General features: G+C 36.0%; 1 protein-coding gene across 1 annotated transcript in view; it reads left to right on the forward strand.

Moving 5' to 3' along the window:
- Positions 1–4,904: 4,904 nt before the first annotated feature.
- The window catches only part of kcnj3a (potassium inwardly rectifying channel subfamily J member 3a), a 49,400-nt gene continuing 35,392 nt past the window's right edge, over positions 4,905–18,912 (forward strand). Inside the window, exons 1-3 of the mRNA XM_052564900.1 lie at positions 4,905–5,568; positions 6,693–7,361; positions 8,684–8,900. Coding sequence (XP_052420860.1) covers positions 6,699–7,361; positions 8,684–8,900 — 880 coding nt within the window. The 5' untranslated portion in view covers positions 4,905–5,568; positions 6,693–6,698. The remainder of the gene's footprint in view (positions 5,569–6,692; positions 7,362–8,683; positions 8,901–18,912) is intronic.

Genomic DNA, 18,912 nt, shown 5'->3' on the forward strand with positions numbered 1-18,912 from the left:
CATCGTTTCTGTTGTTCAGAAACACACAATAGAATGGACCAGAATGTCTGTTAACAGTTTATTTTAAGGACCTACTCTTGCTACATTAGTTGCTTATTAGCATGCACATTACCAGCATATTGGCCCTTTACTAGTATATATAAAACACATATGAATGCCTTATTCTGACAATATTATAGATCCCATTTCTAAAAGTAACAACTACCGTACTAATTAATAAGCATCACATTAGTAGTTTGAGGGAAAAGTCATAGTTAATTGTGAATATGTATTCCCTATTCTAAACTGTTAGTGTATGTTTTTTTTTTTGTTTTTTTTTTTTAGTTGAGCAGTTAATGGCATTAAACTCTGAAACAATAGTCAAATGCGTCCATTTTATGCATGTTCACGTAGATTACTTTGAGTCTAATGTTAGCATGTTGCTTTATTTAAAACATTATCTTTAATGAGATCTTAAGGACATTTTCAATATTGATACAGAATAATGCTACTTCATACTACATTTCAAAACAGCCTGTGCATCTGTTGAGAATAAAGTCTCAAAATTATGTACATTTGCATGGTGCACAAGGGTTTGGAACAAGTTTGTTCACAGAATTTTAGCTACAATGATCTTGTCTCTCTGCTGTTTTTTTTTTTTTTCTATACATTTTCACAAAAGTCTAAAATTTCGTCTCTGGGGCTCATAAATACCTCGCTGGCGTCAGACTTGGCTCTGATCTAAAAATGCTCCAGCACTGTTGTGAATTTCTTTTGTTTAGAGTCTACCATTAGCAGAAACTGAAGACAAACAGAACCTCTTGTGCTCATTAAGCAGTCGTTACACTGACCCGCTCTCACCCGGAACTCATTAATAACCACTGACGCTTCCGTAAGCCGGAGCTGCTGCTCTTCTTATCTGACAACTCACCATATTTAAGACTGGCCACGGGAAAGTTCATTATCTCTGAAGGAAAGGAAAAGGCCAGGAGAATCTGGATACTAATTGGATATATCTGTATTTAACTGAAATCAAAATATTCCTGGAAATTATCCCATTAAATAGTGCGACAGTTTGTGTAAATGTTAATAGTGCATGTGGACAGTTCTTGTGACAAACTATATGTACATTTTTATCAACATTCAAACATTCAAAAATGTTTTACTTTTTTTAAATTTATTTATTTATTTATTTTTTATTGCAGACACCAGTATATTTCAATTAGAAAAGTATGCAGAATTATGAAGGAGTCTTCTGTACTGATATGATATTGATCTGTTCAAGGCAGACTGAGAAAATGTGCTAAATTGGCTGGGAAAATGTCTATTCAGAAACACCCTGGGCAAAGCGTGATATGTCAAGTGACAATAAACAAATTGATTTAAAAACTGATATTTCAGCAAGATGATTTTACTACAGTGCTATAAATATGATCTATTATTGTGATTTGGAAAAAGAAAAATAACTGGAATTATAATAAAACAGTTTAACAGCAAACTGTTCATTAGCTCTCAAATATCTAATTTTAACCAAAAACATTTTGTTGTCAAATGTTTCAACTGGAAATACATGCACACTCATAAAATCATGTTTAATAATTCAAGTAAAATATTTATATACTGATGGAACCATAAATTGTTTCTAAGGTTGGCAAATTATTCAGCTTTGTCACAGCAGTTTGGAAAGTTTGTCACCAGATTGAGCCACAACACACAAAAATAAATGGCAGGGAGAGATAATGAAAAAAAAAAAATACAAAAGGGTAAGGTGAAAAAAAAAAAAAAAAAAAAAAAAAAAGGGTAAGAAGAAGTGCAGGTCAGGTTGTGCCAAGGGGCATACTGCTCTGTTTTAATAGTTTAATGCTTAATAGTTTGAAACATTTCTGAGGAAAACTTGCATTTGAGTAATTTGGCGTTTGACATTTATTAATGTTACATTTTCCCTGTGGCTGAATATCTGACATGTCAATAAAACATATTTTTCTGAATCTAAAAAGAGACAGAGAGGGAGAGAGAAATCAGTCTTTATCTTTGTGAGATCTTTTACATACACAGGACTCATAATTATTTATTGTTATTACTGCTGAAAGTAGCTTCTTTAAATCTCTGAGTCAGTTTCAGTGGTTTTAAAGGAAAGTGTCTTGCTTTAACAAGCACAGATCAATAATCTATTTATCCTTGACTGATGGGAGGAGCTGCTCATTTTTTTTTTTGACCCAAAGCATATACACACGTAGACACACACACACACACACACACACACACACACACATGCTCAACAGAAAAACAGTGTAAATATGCTGTTACTGCCTTGATAAATCAAGATGATGTATGTACAATATCATTTACGACTTAACAAGACATACTAGCAAATGACTCCCTTCTAGAATACATTACTTTGGCTGACTGTCTCACTTAGGTACGATCTAAAATGCTTTTCTGTTTGGAGAAAGTGTTGAGAATTTTGAATGTGCATCTACATCCTCCCAAGGCCTCAGTAAATCAGACTGTCAACACAAATCAAATTAGGCAGGTAGACTACAGCGATATGCCAGGCAGGTGGCTGGTCATCCTTCTCTTTTGATGGGTAAATTACATTTGACATCCCTACACGCTATAAATAGATACACACGTACAACAAGGTGTTTGATCTTGACAAAATACATATTATAGCAATTTGTCGACATGCCAAACCATGCCTTTTCTGTTCGACTCAAAGGTTTCAAGCATTACTGTGTTTGCTTTGTTGTGTATTCAGAAACCATAATTTGCTGTGCTGTGTGCAAAGAGGGGGGATGCAATTGAACTCCCAGATGTTCAGTTGCATTTGAAATAGTCGATGCATGTGTATGTGAGTTTGGTGTTCATTAATACTGTACCATTGAAACTGCATCTGCTGTGTTCTAGGCTATTTCATTTACTCACTGAATAACCCATTGCTACACAAAACAGCATTCACAACTTATTTTACATCAATAAAGATGAACAAAAATGAATATGAGACTTAATGATATAAATCGGCATCTGACTTAAAATTGATCCTCATGCAAAAATCTAGAACCTATAACATGCACAGATGAATTACACACAAAGATCAGTAACATGCATTACAAAAGGGTCTATTTTGAATTCATGTTGACTCTAAGTTGGTAATTATTGTTTATTGCATTATACAACGCTATGCATTCCATATGTAGATTGTAGCCTATTGTTTTGTATGCAGTTTTGTGTATTGCATTGTATTTTCCATGCATGCATACTGTACTAATGTATATGTACATTGCTTGCAACATCACGAATAACAATATCATGAATAACTGTGAAGTAAAAATCATTGTAAGTGTAACTTCCTTAGCCAATAAACGTGAATTGTGATTGTAAAGTTCCGCCCTCCCCTGCTGAATGATGCACACCTCAGTATCCTGCAACACCGGCGGCGCCAGGGGGGGTCTTGGGGGGTCTCAAGACCCTGCCAAAAAATGCCTTGACCCCCCATTTGACCCCCCCAGCCTCTTCCTGATTAAAAAAATATATATATTCGGGATAAAGATCCAAAAATGTTTCTCTTCAAACTACGCAGAACAATAATAAATAATTATTTCGATATTTATTCATACACTGAAACGAGAACCGTTTCTGTCAGACGCGTCCGATTCGAGAACCGATGAGCTGATGATAACTGCGCATGCGTGATTCAGCGCGAAGCAGACTGACACAGAGCGCATCTGAACCGAACTGATTCTTTTGGTGGTTGATTCTGAACTGATTCTGTGCTAATGTTATAAGCGCGGGTAAACCAAAGGCTTGAATGAAGGGCAATCATCGCCAATGACGGCATTACATCGAGCGCAAAAGAACCGGTGAACCATTTTTTTTTCAACTGGTTTATTTGATCGAATTGTCCGAAAGAACCGGTTCACTTGAGCACCTGCTCCTTTGCCCCTTAAGTGCCCTTTTGTCAAAGCAAAATTTCAATTTTTTTTTGTAATAACATAAACATTTGTGAATGCCTGCCCACGCCCAATCATAATATTAGTACAATTTATTAATAATAATTTAGCCGTAAATAAAATGACCAGCATGATGACAGTTCACCTGACTACGACCTCATCCAACCGGGAAGATTCCTCACGCTGCACGCGCATTTTTTAATTGCTAGAGGATATTTTCAACATCGTGACAGCTGGTAAGTGGTGTTTCATTCTCAGCGAAGTGATTTTGATGTTTATTTACTTATTATTATTTTACAAGAACGATGTGATGTGAGAACATGCAGATACGTTGTTTATATTGCTGTGTGTAGCCTGTAGTGTAGAAGTAACACTAGCGTGCTGTTTGAGGGAGAACAGTTTCACAGGCATCGAGGGGTCTGGTCTTTTTTATGTTATTTGAATAAACTTTTATTATATTACAGTACTTATTTATTTTTAACACGTAAAAATAATTATCACAACACTGGTAAGGCTTATTCAGATTTTCTCATTCTCTGAATTATCATTATAGAAATAAAAACAATTCAGAAATGAATTAAAATATAATTATATTTTAAATGTGATGCAAATATTTTTTCTACAATAGCAACAGTGTTTACAACAGCAAGACCACTTTAGCCTGTAAACTCAATAATATCTATCTGGAAATAAATGTAAAAATATCAATGTCAATAAAAATGCATAATATACCTGACATGAAAGTGCAGTGTGCAGGATATGAATAACAAATGTAGCCTGTCATTTGTTTACATTGCAAAGGTGTTTTTGTTGTTTAGTAGCAGTAATATGCAGTTATTAGCCATGTCCACTGTATTTTTTGTTGGTTTTCATGAGACCCCCCTTGAAAAGACCAGGACCCCCCATTGCCCCCCCAATCAAAATTGTCTGGAGCCGCCACTGTCCTGCAATCGAGGAGCTTCAGACGCGGCGAGAGAAACGCTCAGGGAAACCAAGAGACACACTCGCACACTCACTCTGGGGGTCTGAAGGACACGACCTGGCCGTCCCTGCGACCGTTTGGCCATTGTTGTCTTATTCTCTTGAAACGATAACGCTGGAACGAGTGAGCTTGGGTTTGGGAAGGAAACCTACTGTAAATCTGGCTGTGTGAGGCGCGTCCGAATGAAATGATAACCATCATCTTGGCTTTAACAGACAGGCTCCCAGCAACCGAATCTAGTTAAGTTGTATATGTTCTGATACTGAGCAGACAGAGGTGGAGAAAACCCTTCCAGGTGTTGAGAAAACATCTAGATTTTGTACCCATCATCAGTTGTTGCGCAACTCGCTGGACGGAAGAATTGGTTCATCTTTGTTTGGACTCTTCATCTGTGATGAGAGAGACTGACGGAAATCATCCACAACTTTGAGCTGCGGGTTGTGAAACTCAAATGAACAGATGAGTGAAGACAAAGCTGATGGACAGCGCCTGTGGAGAGTTCCCTGCATCTCTGCTTTCAGACCCAACGAGCAAACATGCATCTTTACCCCGTTTCAGAAAATAAATAAACGACCGTTTCTCTTTAAACTTCACCTCGGTCTGAAATGCTACGCAGGTAATGAGAAGAAAGGAAAAATCCCTGTACGGTGAAAATCGGTAAGATTAGTGTCTTCTCTTCTTATTCTTCATATTTTAATTAGACCGGGGCCATCCTCATAATTTGTGCTGACTATTTCTCAGGGTCCTGTATGTTGAGTTTTGAAAGTCAATATATGTTGACACTATATAACACTTTAGGGGCCAATTCTCACTTGCTTATAGCATGCCTATTATCAATATATTGTTTATTACATATTAATATTAACATATTGTATTATTAACTATTCTGCATGCCTGATCCTACCCATAATAACAACTACCTTACTACCGTTACTATTAATATACAAAAAGAAAAGAAAAAAAAAAATATATATATATATGCATAATTAGCCTACTTGCAAGTAACCCTAACCATATAGTAAGTAAATGTAGTTAATTAATAAATGTATAATTAACCAGGGCATCTTAAAATAAAGTTTAACCCCCAAAAAAGCCATTTCACCATTACTGGCCATGATACAGTATATTTTACAGCTGTTGTCCATTAACTCTTTTATTTTTTCTGTCTTAAGTACAAAAGCTATCTTCCACAAAAACTGAAAGATGTTAACAGCAAAATGTAAACGATGAAGTAATTATGGAGCAAATGCAATTAATAAAACAGCCAAAGATGAAACAAAAATGGAAAACTGTAACACTTTATTTTACAGTGTCTTATTGCATGTAATAACTAAATTAACAGCTGTAAATTATGCATAATTAAATCAACTAACCTCATACCTGACCCTAAACCTATAGTAAGTACAGTTTGTAAGGTGATATTATGCACTGCTTTTTAGTATATCAGCAAAATCTTAAAATTAAGTGAAACCTAAAAAGCTACTGTTTAGGCAAATTTCTAATTATTAAACAAAATAATATTTCTATAAAACGTGAAAACTGACATATCCGCCTTTGAGTTAAAATGTACAGTGCAGTGAAATGTTGATGAAATGTACTGAAATGATACTAAAAAATAATGCTGCAGTAGTTACTGAGATAAAGCCTATGTGACAACCTCATGTGACAACCAGCTTTGGTCTGTTTTTGCTTTTGTTTTTACTTCGTGAAAAGGTCATGACTTGTCAAATACACTGCTAAAATATCAGAAAGTCAAGTTAGCTTTACTCCTGTCTCTGCAGGATAAAATGTCTGCTCTTCATAAGAAATTTGGAAGCGACTATCAGGTAGTGACCACCACATCTTCCAGCCACCAGAAAGACAAGAGGAGGAAACGACAGCGATTTGTCGACAAGAACGGACGATGCAACGTCCAGCATGGAAACCTGGGTGGGGAGACCAGCAGATATCTCTCAGACTTATTCACAACTTTAGTAGACCTCAAATGGCGATGGAACCTCTTCATCTTCATCCTCACATACACAGTAGCCTGGTTATTCATGGCTTCGATGTGGTGGGTCATCGCATACATCAGAGGAGACCTGTACCGAACTCATGATGAGAAGTACACACCATGCGTGGCCAACGTCTATAACTTTCCCTCTGCTTTCCTTTTCTTCATTGAGACAGAGGCCACTATAGGATATGGCCATAGATACATCACTGATAAATGTCCAGAAGGAATCATTCTCTTCCTGTTTCAGTCCATCTTGGGCTCCATAGTGGATGCCTTTTTAATAGGCTGTATGTTTATTAAGATGTCTCAACCCAAGAAGAGGGCAGAGACTCTGATGTTTAGTGAAAATGCTGCCATTTCCATGCGTGACGGCAAACTCACGCTGATGTTCAGGGTGGGAAATCTACGCAACAGCCACATGGTTTCAGCACAGATCCGGTGTAAATTACTCAAGGTGAGGTTGTGCCTTTTGTCCACTTATAGAGTTTATGGGTTACATTACATGTTTCAAGTGTCCTTGTTACTGTCTAATTATACATTTATACATGAGTAATATCAATTAACCAAATGTACTTACTGTATGGTTAGGATGGTGGTTTGGTTTATGTGTGCTAATATAACATATGTGTGCTAATATAACAAGTTATGTGTGGATAATATAACAAATCTTGTGTTTTCAATACTTACTTACATTAGCTTTGTTGAATAATTATTAAAGGGATAGTCCACCCAAAAAAAATAAAATAAAAAATATCACCCTCTTGATGTTCAAAACCTGTCATGCCAATTTATTTATTTAGCACCTTATAATACATAACAGTAGTAATGTTGTAAAGCTAATTCTAAACTGAATAGAGTTCAGCTGTAAAGCAACTAAAAAAGACAATTGTGTCATTATTCAGCTTATTTTAGGTCCTGCAACTTGCAACTTGTGTGACTCTCTTCTACAAACAATATTTTGAAGAACATTTTTGGTATCCATTGTCTTTCATTTTATTTTCTTGTCTATACTATGAATGTCAATAGGAACCAAAACTGTTTGATTAGTTAGTAAAATTCTTGAAAATCTATTTTATTATGTTCCATAAAGGGAAAAACATTATACACGTTTGGAGCAACATAAGTGTGAGTAAATGATGATATATTAAAAAATAAAAAAACATTTGTTTTTGTTTTTTTTTTGGGGGGGGGTTGCGGGGTGGAGTATATATTTCAAAACATATATACCTACCATTGCTTTCTACAGCTGGTTAACTTTATTAACATTATTGCTGTTGTAGCAGGTCCTATATTTACATGAAATACGTGTAACATGGGTGATGTAAAGTGTTACCCTGCCCTCTGATGTTCATTAACAGACTCAGCCTGTGCTTGGTTGTGAATCATGACATTCTCTTTTTTTAGTTAAAAATAGTTCAAATAAATGAGAGCGAGAAATAAACCTTATTTCACTTAAATGTTATAGATGTCAATTAGCACAGCATAAGAGACTGTTGAAAATAGGTTCACAATCCCTATGGCTGCCATGTTTCATTGTAGGCCTATATTTTAGTATGCTGGCCAGAAATGCTGCCAAGATTCTTGCTGCATAGTGTCTTGGTAACTTGTGATCGGTATAAAAATAGCATTGATTTCTTTATTGTATACTTTGAGCTTTAATTTGATCTCATACCTGTCTGTCCTTTGATGCCTGACTGTCTATCCTCACAGCTCAATTCACTGTACAATGTCTAAAGCAATTTTTACGCCCCATCTCCCCTCTTTTCGCTCCTGCAGTCCCGACAGACGCCCGAGGGTGAGTTCCTCCCCCTGGATCAGCTGGAGCTGGATGTGGGTTTTAGCACCGGTGCGGATCAACTCTTTCTCGTGTCACCACTCACAATCTGTCATGTGATCGACACCAAGAGCCCCTTCTATGAGCTCTCACAGCGATCCATGCAGACGGAACAGTTCGAAATAGTCGTGATTTTGGAGGGGATTGTTGAAACGACTGGTAAGTCATTCTGTCTGCTATTTTCAATCATGCATTGTCTTAAAACTGGATTCCAGTTCAAAGTATTGGTAAAACTTATGTAGTATTCTAGTAATGCACATTACTAGAATATTAACCATTTATTTGTACTAATTAAGCACACGTATTATGATGTAGATGAGTTAGTTTCTTCATCAAAACTGATTTGGAGAAATTTAGCATTGCATCACTTGCTCATCAATGGATCTTATGCAGTGGATAGCTGATGATAAAAAAAAAAAATAATAATTATAATAATAAAATAAAATAAATCTTTAATCCAGAGGTCATCCACACCACTCCAGTACAGTTACCATCTTGTGAAGTGGAAAGCTGTCTGTTTGTAATAAATACTTAAAAATAATTAAAATCTTTTTAACTTCAAATTTAACTGAAAAGTCATCAGGAGAGAAATATGCAAGACCAAGCACTGTTTACAAGCAGTGCAAAAACATTATTCTGAATTAAGGACTGATATTTTGGCCAGAAGAGACAGTTTAACTCACTATTAACTATGACTTTACCTCAATCAAGTCCTAGTTTGCTCATTGAGCAAATCATAGTTAGTCATGTAGTTATCAGTTTAGGTAGAATATGGGTAGGATTAAGGGATATTATATATCGTCATGCAGAACAAGGCATTACTATGTGCTTTATAAATAATAATAAACAGCCAATATGCTACATTTTATCAGCTGTTTGGACTTTCATTCTGATGGCAACCAAAGGATTCATTGTTGAGCAAGTACTACATTTCTCAAAATCTGTTCTGATGAAGAGACAAACTCATCTACATCTTGGATGGTGTAGCAAATTAGCTCGAAAGGGAAATATAAACAATTACAATGAATTATAATTAATTAATTATTTAAATCAGCTGCGAGACGTAGCTGTAGCAGAATTAGATTACATCAACTAATCTGTTCGTCCAGCAAACATTCAATGTTAAGTTCAACTCTTAGAAAGGATATTTTTGTGGCCGCAGATAAAATATTTTTCTTAAAGTATTAATGCATTAGAGTATGTAGCTGGATCTGAATCATAAAAGGACATTGTTCACAAGCAGAAACTCATGTAATTTGTGCACAAAAGTTTTATTAATTAAACGCTAACACACGTAACTAATCTAAACAAACAAACATACACTCACTGGCCACTGTATTAGGTAAACCTCGCAAGTACCAGGTTGGACCTCCTTTTGCCTTCAGAACTGCCTTAATTTTTTGTTACATAGATTCAAAAAGGTGCTGGAAACATTCCTCCGAGATTTTGGTCCATATTGTAATGATAGCGTCATGCAGTTGCTGCAGATTTGTCAGCTACACATCCATGATGTGAATCTCCCGTTCCACCACATCCCAAATCTGCTCTGTTTGGATTGAGATCTGGTGACTGTGGGGGCCATCTGAGTAAAGTGAACTCATTGTCATGTCCAAGTAACCAGTCTGAGATGATTTGAGCTTTGTGACATGGTACAGTATCCTGCTGGAAATAGGGGTGTGCGATATGACAATTTTTTATCATGGACGATAAAAATGTCTCCACGATATGCTTTTGAAGAAATATCGTAGTATCGTGCTACAACGCACATTCTATCAGCTGCAATTCTGGCGCCTCCATCATATACTGTACAACGCCACATGAATTCGACTGCAGTTAACTCAGCGGTAGAGTTACTCTCTCATTATTTGCATGTGCTTTTATATGTTTCATTCACACACTGGTCTGATCTGTGCTGTTTCTGAGTGTGCGCTAAAGCCTATCAAACAGAGCCTGATTATTGAGATATATTTTGTGCTAGTGTTGTCATGGTAACAAAAAGTCAGTGTTCGGTACTGATACCATTGAAAATCCAGTGTTCTTGGTACCAATTTCAGTACCAAAGCAAAACAAAAATATGCTAATAAAAAAATAAAATAAATAAATAATGTTTTATCACTAAAAGTAAAACCAATGCCATTCTTTATACTTATTTACAATTGTGTTTAAAGTTTCTACAAGTAATATAATTATAATAGTAATATAATTATGAAAAGCTGTAAACAAGTTTCACCCAAATTGAATTTGTCTTTTAATTAATTAAATTTAAACACATTTAATTATTTGGTAAATAAAGGGGATTTGCTATTAAAATTAAAACATGGAAGAAATATTGTGTGATTTATTTCTTAAAAAAAAAAAAAAAAAAAAAAAAAAAAAAAAGTTGTATTAACTTTTTCAACAGTAGTAGCAGTATCACATACATTATACTAAATAATAGTAATATTTCTAGCACAATGTCTTTATGTAAAAATTTACTTATTTTGACGGGTTGCCATGAATACCTTTAAATTGACACTGGTTTTACTCAAATGAAACGGTAAAATGCTTGTGAAGTGACTCAGAACAGTTGTGGTGTTGTTTATGTATTTATGTCCTCATTGAGACGGCAGATGCTGAAATTACTGCAAGTGTCACGCGCTTCAGTCTATGTAGTAAACAAACCCGCACATCTCTGCCATTCATTCATTCACACAGAGATGCCCAGAACATGGATTCATATTTCAACCAACCTTTGAGGATTAACATTTACAGATTCTGGTCCATATGGAGATTTGATTTGATTGATGTATGCTAACTTTAAAAATTCCGTGACTGTCCATATTAATATGTAAGTTAAATTTTTATGATTGGATTTTGAGATTCCGTCCGGTACCGTGACATTCCCATTTTTTTTTTTTTTGTACCGATTGGTACCGAAGTACCAGGTCTTTTGATTTTGTACTAATACTTTCAAAACAAACAAGGTTTACATATAAACTCAGTTGGTTATGTCTAAAATGAAAGTAAACAGTTGAGAAAAAAACAAATACATGCCTATATATTAGATGCGTGTAGGTCTTAAAGGGACAGTAGGCCTAATAAATATGCATTCTACTATCATTTCAGGGATAGATCACCCTGAAATTTCATTTCTGTCATTGTTTACTCACTGTCATGTTGTTCCAAACCTGTTTTAATTTCTTTCTTGTGCTGAACACAAACGAAGATATGGAAGTCACTGAGGACCAGCAACTGTTTGGTTTTCCATGTTCCTCAAAACAGCATTTATGTTCAGAAGAAGAAAGAAACTAATTCAGGTTTAAAACTACTTTTAAGTGAGTAAAATTATGTATGGTTTTATAAAAATAAAACACCATGACAGAATTGACAGACAGCTGACCGTTTTTTTTTTATTTATTTTTTTTTTGGGTGAACTATTCCTTTCACGTTAATAAAACAGCAAAACACAAAGAGAAAAAAATCACTCACTGCTTTTGACTGAGGAAATACCGTATTCACCATATTTTTCGGACTATAAATCGCACCTAAGTATAAGTCGCATCAGTCCAAAAATACGTCATGATGTGGAAAAAACATATGTAAGTCGCACTGAACTATAAGTTGCATTTATTTAGAACCAAGAACCAAGAGAAAACATTAACGTCTGCAGGCGCAAGAGGGCGCTCTATGCTGCTCAGTGCTCCTGTAGCCCACACTGAGCAGCATAGAGCGCTCTCTCGCACCTGTAGACGTTAATGTTTTCTCAGTTCATTTCTCTTGGTTCATTTCTCTCGGTTCATGTCAAATTAATTTTGATACACAAGTCGCACCTGACTATAAGTCGCAGGACCAGCCAATCTATGAAAACAAGTGTGACTTATAGTCAGGAAAATATGGTAAAACAGTTGCTTTAGGAATCAGTTTATATAGTTATTTTTATATTTGTTCATTCAAATTCTTGAATGCTCCCTGCTAAATACACATATTGTACATGAAGATAAAGCTGTTTGTTTTATCACAGGGTGTCTGCAGGGTTGTAAAAGGTAGTAAAAGGTAGCAAATGAAATTAGCCAAGATTAAATCCATTAAAAAGTATTAAAAAGTAATAAACATCATCTGACGAGGTATTACATTTTCGAGCCTACTTTTTTATAGATACAGTTTCAATTTGTGTTAAGTGCAGGCCTTTCTTCTAAAATTTGCGTGGATTTATTTATATGTTGCGAGTAGAACCTGAGTGATATCATGTGAGGTGTTTGTTAGCGCGCTGAAAACAAAATGAGTACCCCACTGGCTTGCTGCCAAACATGTATGCGAGCTCGTTTCCATTCAATAATTAAAACATAGGGAAATGCAAGTTTTCTGACCAATTTTCGCAAAAGATCGCAAATTTCTGAAAATGAATTTGGGCTTAGAATTTGGGTTTAGAAGCAGCTCTCGATGTCATCGCAATGCGCATCCATTCAAAGAAAGGCCTTGCATTCTCATCAGGATCGATTAACAAGAGCTACATTGGATAAACAAACCGAAAAGTGGAACAAATCTGTGCTACTAGTTCGGGCTGCGCAGACAGGGACAACTTGTGGCAGAAATGATCTAATGTTTACACAACTTTTCCCAGCACTTCAATGCTTTAAGTATTATCAAATTTGAAAGTTATTTTTAATGTGATGGCAAATTCAGGATTAATAGCTCCAGTCTAGACAAGCAGGCAGGCCATGGGGTCCTGCTCCACCTCTCAAATTGACTAAATTTCTAGGTCAGTGGTTCTTAAACTTTTCACAGAGTACCCCCTCAGAAAATATTAGGCTTTCCAAGTACCACCATTGTGACTGACATTGACATGGCTTGTGATGGGCATAGTGTTATAGACATACTGTAATGCTTAATCTGAAGGTTTAGCATGGCTCTGATAAAGCCAAACATAAATTGTAGGGATTTTGTTTAAATAATTGTATTGTTTAATCGTACACTGAGTACCACCAATAGTGAGCCACAGCTGGAGAACCAATGATATAACTTTGACAAAACAGTCCTGAAGTATCTATAACTGTCCTAAGTAGCCCAATTATTGGCTCATGTTTTACTTTAGGTTAATGATGCTATAATTATAGGCTAAGGTTGTCTAATAAAGCAATAAGCCCGACAAAGCCGTGTTTTCTGCCCATTGTGACATCTTGATTAATCCCTCTACTTAAATGTATCAGCTTAATTTATTTGAATAACACCTTTGCTTACTTTACAGCCACCTCTTTTTTAGATTGCTCACACATCAGACTTACTGTCTAATGATCTATGAAGAAGATGTCTCCTTCCTCTTCTGTCTTTATTTCTATTCTTAACTATGTGGGTTGTTATGTTATTAAAATAACATAAACATAAAAATTTGTATTCCATTTAGAAAGATACATGTATTTAATAATAATAATAATAATAATAATAATAATAATAATATATATATATATATATATATATATATATATATATATATATATATATATATATATATATATATATATTTATATTGAAGGTATTAAAAAATGTAGTAAAAGGTATTAAATTCAACTTAAGAAGTTCTGTATATACCCTTTATCTGTAAATTATGTGCAGTTGTAATGTGTATCTTTGTCATTCTTTTATCTTTGATATACTGGTAACAAAAAAGAATATATATATATATATATATATATATATATATATATATATATATATATATATATATATATATATATATATATATATATATATATATATATAGACTGAATGCACTGTTAGTTGCTTTGGCTAAAAGTGTCTGCTAAATGCATAAATGTAAATGTTATTAAAAAATAAGAACAAATATTTATATCTTCACTCTCTTTGGCCTAAATATATGCCTTTTTTAACCTTGAAAGACCTTGTCTTTATAATAGGGTAATTAGTTTGGCTGTAATGCTGTGAATCGTGATAAAAAAATAAAAAAATAAATCAGTGATATGATATTTTTTCCATATCACCCACCCCTAGCTGGAAGTAGCCATCAGAAGATAGGTACACTGTAGTCATAAAGGGATGGGCATGGTCAGCAATAGTACTCAGGTAGACTGTGGTGTTTGAACAATGCTAAATTGGTACTAAGGGGCCCAAAGTGTGCCAAGAAAATATATTTTAGGAATATGTCAAAAAAATTCTAAAAATGTTATTGCCATTTATTGGGCAAAACAAACTGAAAAAACTAAATAATATTTATTCACATAATAACAAAAATGTCCTCCTTTGCCCTTGATAACTGCTTACATGATTGCTGGCATTGTTTATGTACTTTTTGACTAATTGGGTATCTGATAAAAAAAAAAAAAAAAAACATAAAGCACTTGACTAATTTATTTTTTTCTGCTTTTATTTAATAGATAACAGCACTAATTATATTATAGCATTAAAAATAGCCTGAAACTGTAACTAAAGAGCTTACGCATATTGGAGGACTTACCAATACGGAAAGCAAAATAAATTATTTTGGTAATTACCACTACTGTTAATTAAAAGCATCAGAGGCACAAAACTTACAAAATCGGTTAAAACCCTTACATAAATTTGTTTTAAAAAAATTGTTAATCACTGTAGCCAATATAGTTTAAATCACTAGATTAAAAATTAAAATAATAAAGATAATTAAGACTACAGTCAAGTTCTGCAGGAACACAAGTCGCGTACACTTTGATCACAGTCAGTCTCCTCTTACTGTAATTTCTTTATCCTGTAAAAGCATCTGATATATTAAAGGGATAGTTCACCCAAATAGCAAAGTTATGTCATTAATAACTTACCTTCATGTTGTTCCAAACCTGTAAGACCTCAGTTTATCTTTGAAACACAGTTTAAGATATTTTAGTCTAGGGCTGAAACGATTCTTGCCTCGTGAACGAGTGAGTCTATTGTTCGTTATCTGGCTCGGCTCTGTGTTCATCTTCAGTTCTCTCTTCACAGCAGTTCAGTCAGTGTACAGTTTGAGTACATGAATTACTCCGGGATATTGGTTTGTTTGAACTCAGAGGGAGTGTCAGCCACATTAGATAAGTTAACAGCTTAAGTCATTTGTGGATTAATGCATATAGGAGATGCGAACCGATTCAGTTCGATTGGGTGAACTTTTTCAAAAAGATCCGGTTACATCTAATAATTTGTTCGCGAACCGGATATCACAAACTGCTTTGTTTTGAACTCTCTCACAACAGACACGGAAGAGAAGACAATGCTGAATAAAGTCGTAGTGTTTGCTATTTTTGGACCAAAATATATTTTCGATACTTCAAAAAATTCTAACTGACCCTCTGATGTCACATGGACTACTTTGATGAAATTTTTCTTACCTTTCTGGACATGGACAGTTCCAAAGATAAATGGAGGTCTTACGGGTTTGGGAACAACATGAGGGTGAGTTATTAACAGTGTTGTGCAAGTTACTTCCAAACTGTTATACATTATAAATTACTTGTTACTGTTACTTAAATGTAATACTTTACCTTACAATATTACTGTCTCAGAATTGTAATACATTACATTACTCCTGTATTACTTTTTAGTTACTTTCACGAAAATAACTACAAGGTAGAACTTAAAATACTTTAATGACAAAATGTAATACAGAGCATTTTACATCCAGTAGAAGGCAATTTGATGTTCCATAATGACTGTGGGCTATCCAGGCTACTAACAATATAGCATACAATTGGCAAAGTGAAGGCTCAAGACAAGAAAGGATGACAGACAAAAATCACAAATGATTAAAGTCTGTTAAAAGTATGGTAGAGGTAAAATTATTATCTGGCAATATCCATGAATAGATTTGTTTTACTTTATTCTCTTTGAATTCAAGAGGTTCACAACACAAAAGTGTCATGCACAAAGTGCACGATGAACATAGCTTAGGCTGTACTTTCTCAAGTATAAAGTGCAATTGGGGGACCAACCCCTTAGCCTCAGTCATTTTAGTCCACAGAACTGAACATATAGGCTAAACATAGCCTTACTGCTTACCACCTCGTGAATGTACAGTCGTCTTCTGCCATCTTCATTAGCCGCTTTTCCACTGGCAAGCGTGACTCGTGAGCACGGCAGGGGCAGAAATCATGCCTCGCGCCACTCCTGTTAAACCCGCCTTCACTGGACTATGTCACGCAATAACAAAGTAACACCAACAAGGGGGAGATTAATGAAATCTCGCAGTCTCGCAAAGGTTTTTTTTTTTTGGTAACGCAAGCTTTGCTGAAAATGTACCGAGTAAAATATTACTGAAAATTAATTAGTAATGCATTACACTATAGTGATGGGAAGTTCGATTCTTTTCCGCGAACCGGTTCTTTCGTACGGTTCGATTCAATAAACCGGTTGAAAAAACCGGTTCATCGGTTCTTTCACGCTCGACGCAATGACGTCATTGTCGATGACGTAATGGCGTCACGTCTATCAAACATTCAAATATATAAAGTCAGTAATCATAACTTTAGTCAGTTAAAATCTCATAATCATGAAAAGTTTACATTTGAGTTTTGCAACAACACCTAAATACAGTAAAAGCAATAATGTGCATATGAGGATTTAAGTTTTGAAGATATAAAGTAAATAAATTAGGTGTCATCAGCGCTGAAACCATGATCCACTTACTAAACATAATACATTGCGATGTATTTGTTATTAAATTAACTTACGTTTCGCCAGATTGCCCTTCATCCAAGCCCTCGAAATACCCGCGCTCATAACATTACTAGTACAGAATCAGAATCAATCACCAAAATAATCCCTACGGTTCAGACATGCTGTGAGTCAGTTGGCTTCACGCTGAATCGTAACATGAATACAGCTGGAGACGGTGCATGAACCGCAACAGTACCCCTCCTCCTTAGAACACTCTTACCTGTCGATTGTAATCATTGATAAGGGAGTGATCCAGAATGTCCCTAGCAGGTACCCAACTTCTCTCCTCCAGACCGTAACCCTCCCAGTCCACCAAGTACTGAAATCCGCGTCCCCTCCTTCTAGAGTCAATGCGATTGACCAAATAGGTGGTCTCCTCATCTACGAGTTGCGGCAGGGGAGGAACCGGGCTAGGCGGATTAATGGGAGAATGAATTACGGGCTTGATTTTGGATATGTGAAAGGCGAGATTAATTCTCCTGTACGTAGGAGGGAGTTTAAGGTGGACTGCCACCGGACTAATGATCTTGGTGACAGTAAACGGGCCAATAAATTTGGGAGCCAATTTAGTAGATACGGAACGGAGAGGAATATTCTTGGTAGAAAGCCACACTTTTTGACCCATGACGTATACGGGAGGCCTAGACCGGTGGTGATCAGCTTTTGCCTTGGTGCGCGCCCCCACTTGTAGTAGAATCTCGCGGGCTCTGGTCCAAGTGCGGTGACACCTCTGGACGAAGGCGTGAACGGAGGGGACCGCAACTTCGGATTCCATACTGGGAAAAAAAGGTGGTTTGTAACCTACAGTACACTCAAAAGGAGATAGGCCCGTTGCTGATACTAGTAAGGTATTGTGGGCGTATTCCACCATAGACAATTGTTGGCTCCAGGAGGAAGGATTCTTGGAGACCAAACATCGCAACACCCTTTCCAAATCTTGGTTGGCTCTCTCGGTTTGACCATTGCTCTGGGGGTGAAACCCTGAGGACTGACTTACAGTCGCTCCCAGTAGTTTACAGAATTCTCGCCAAAATTTTGACACAAATTGGGGTCCCCTGTCGGAAACCACGTCAATCGGGAGGCCATGTAAACGAAAGACGTGGTTTGCGACGGTCAACGCTGTCTCCTTGGCTTAGGGTAATTTGGGCAAGGGAATAAAGTGGGCTGCCTTCGAGAACCGGTCCACCACAGTTAAAACAACCGTGTTGCCCTGGGAGGGCGGGAAGGCGGTAATAAAATCTAGTGCGATGTGGGACCACTAATGTCTCAGGAAAAATACACTCGGCAGTGGACGGGCGTTCAGAATGGTCAAAAATATGTGACAATGAATCGGGCTTGATATTTTTGGAACCCGGGCGGTACGAAATAGTAAAGTCAAAACGTCCAAAAAAAGTGCCCATCGAGCATGCCTGGAGTTCAACCTTTTGGCGGTGCTAATGTACTCTAAATTCTTGTGGTCAGTCCATACTATAAAAGGAACCCCCGATCCTTCTAACCAGTGTCGCCATTCCTCTAATGC

This window comes from Carassius gibelio, chromosome B9 (assembly GCF_023724105.1).
Source record: "Carassius gibelio isolate Cgi1373 ecotype wild population from Czech Republic chromosome B9, carGib1.2-hapl.c, whole genome shotgun sequence".
Taxonomy (NCBI): domain Eukaryota; kingdom Metazoa; phylum Chordata; class Actinopteri; order Cypriniformes; family Cyprinidae; genus Carassius; species Carassius gibelio.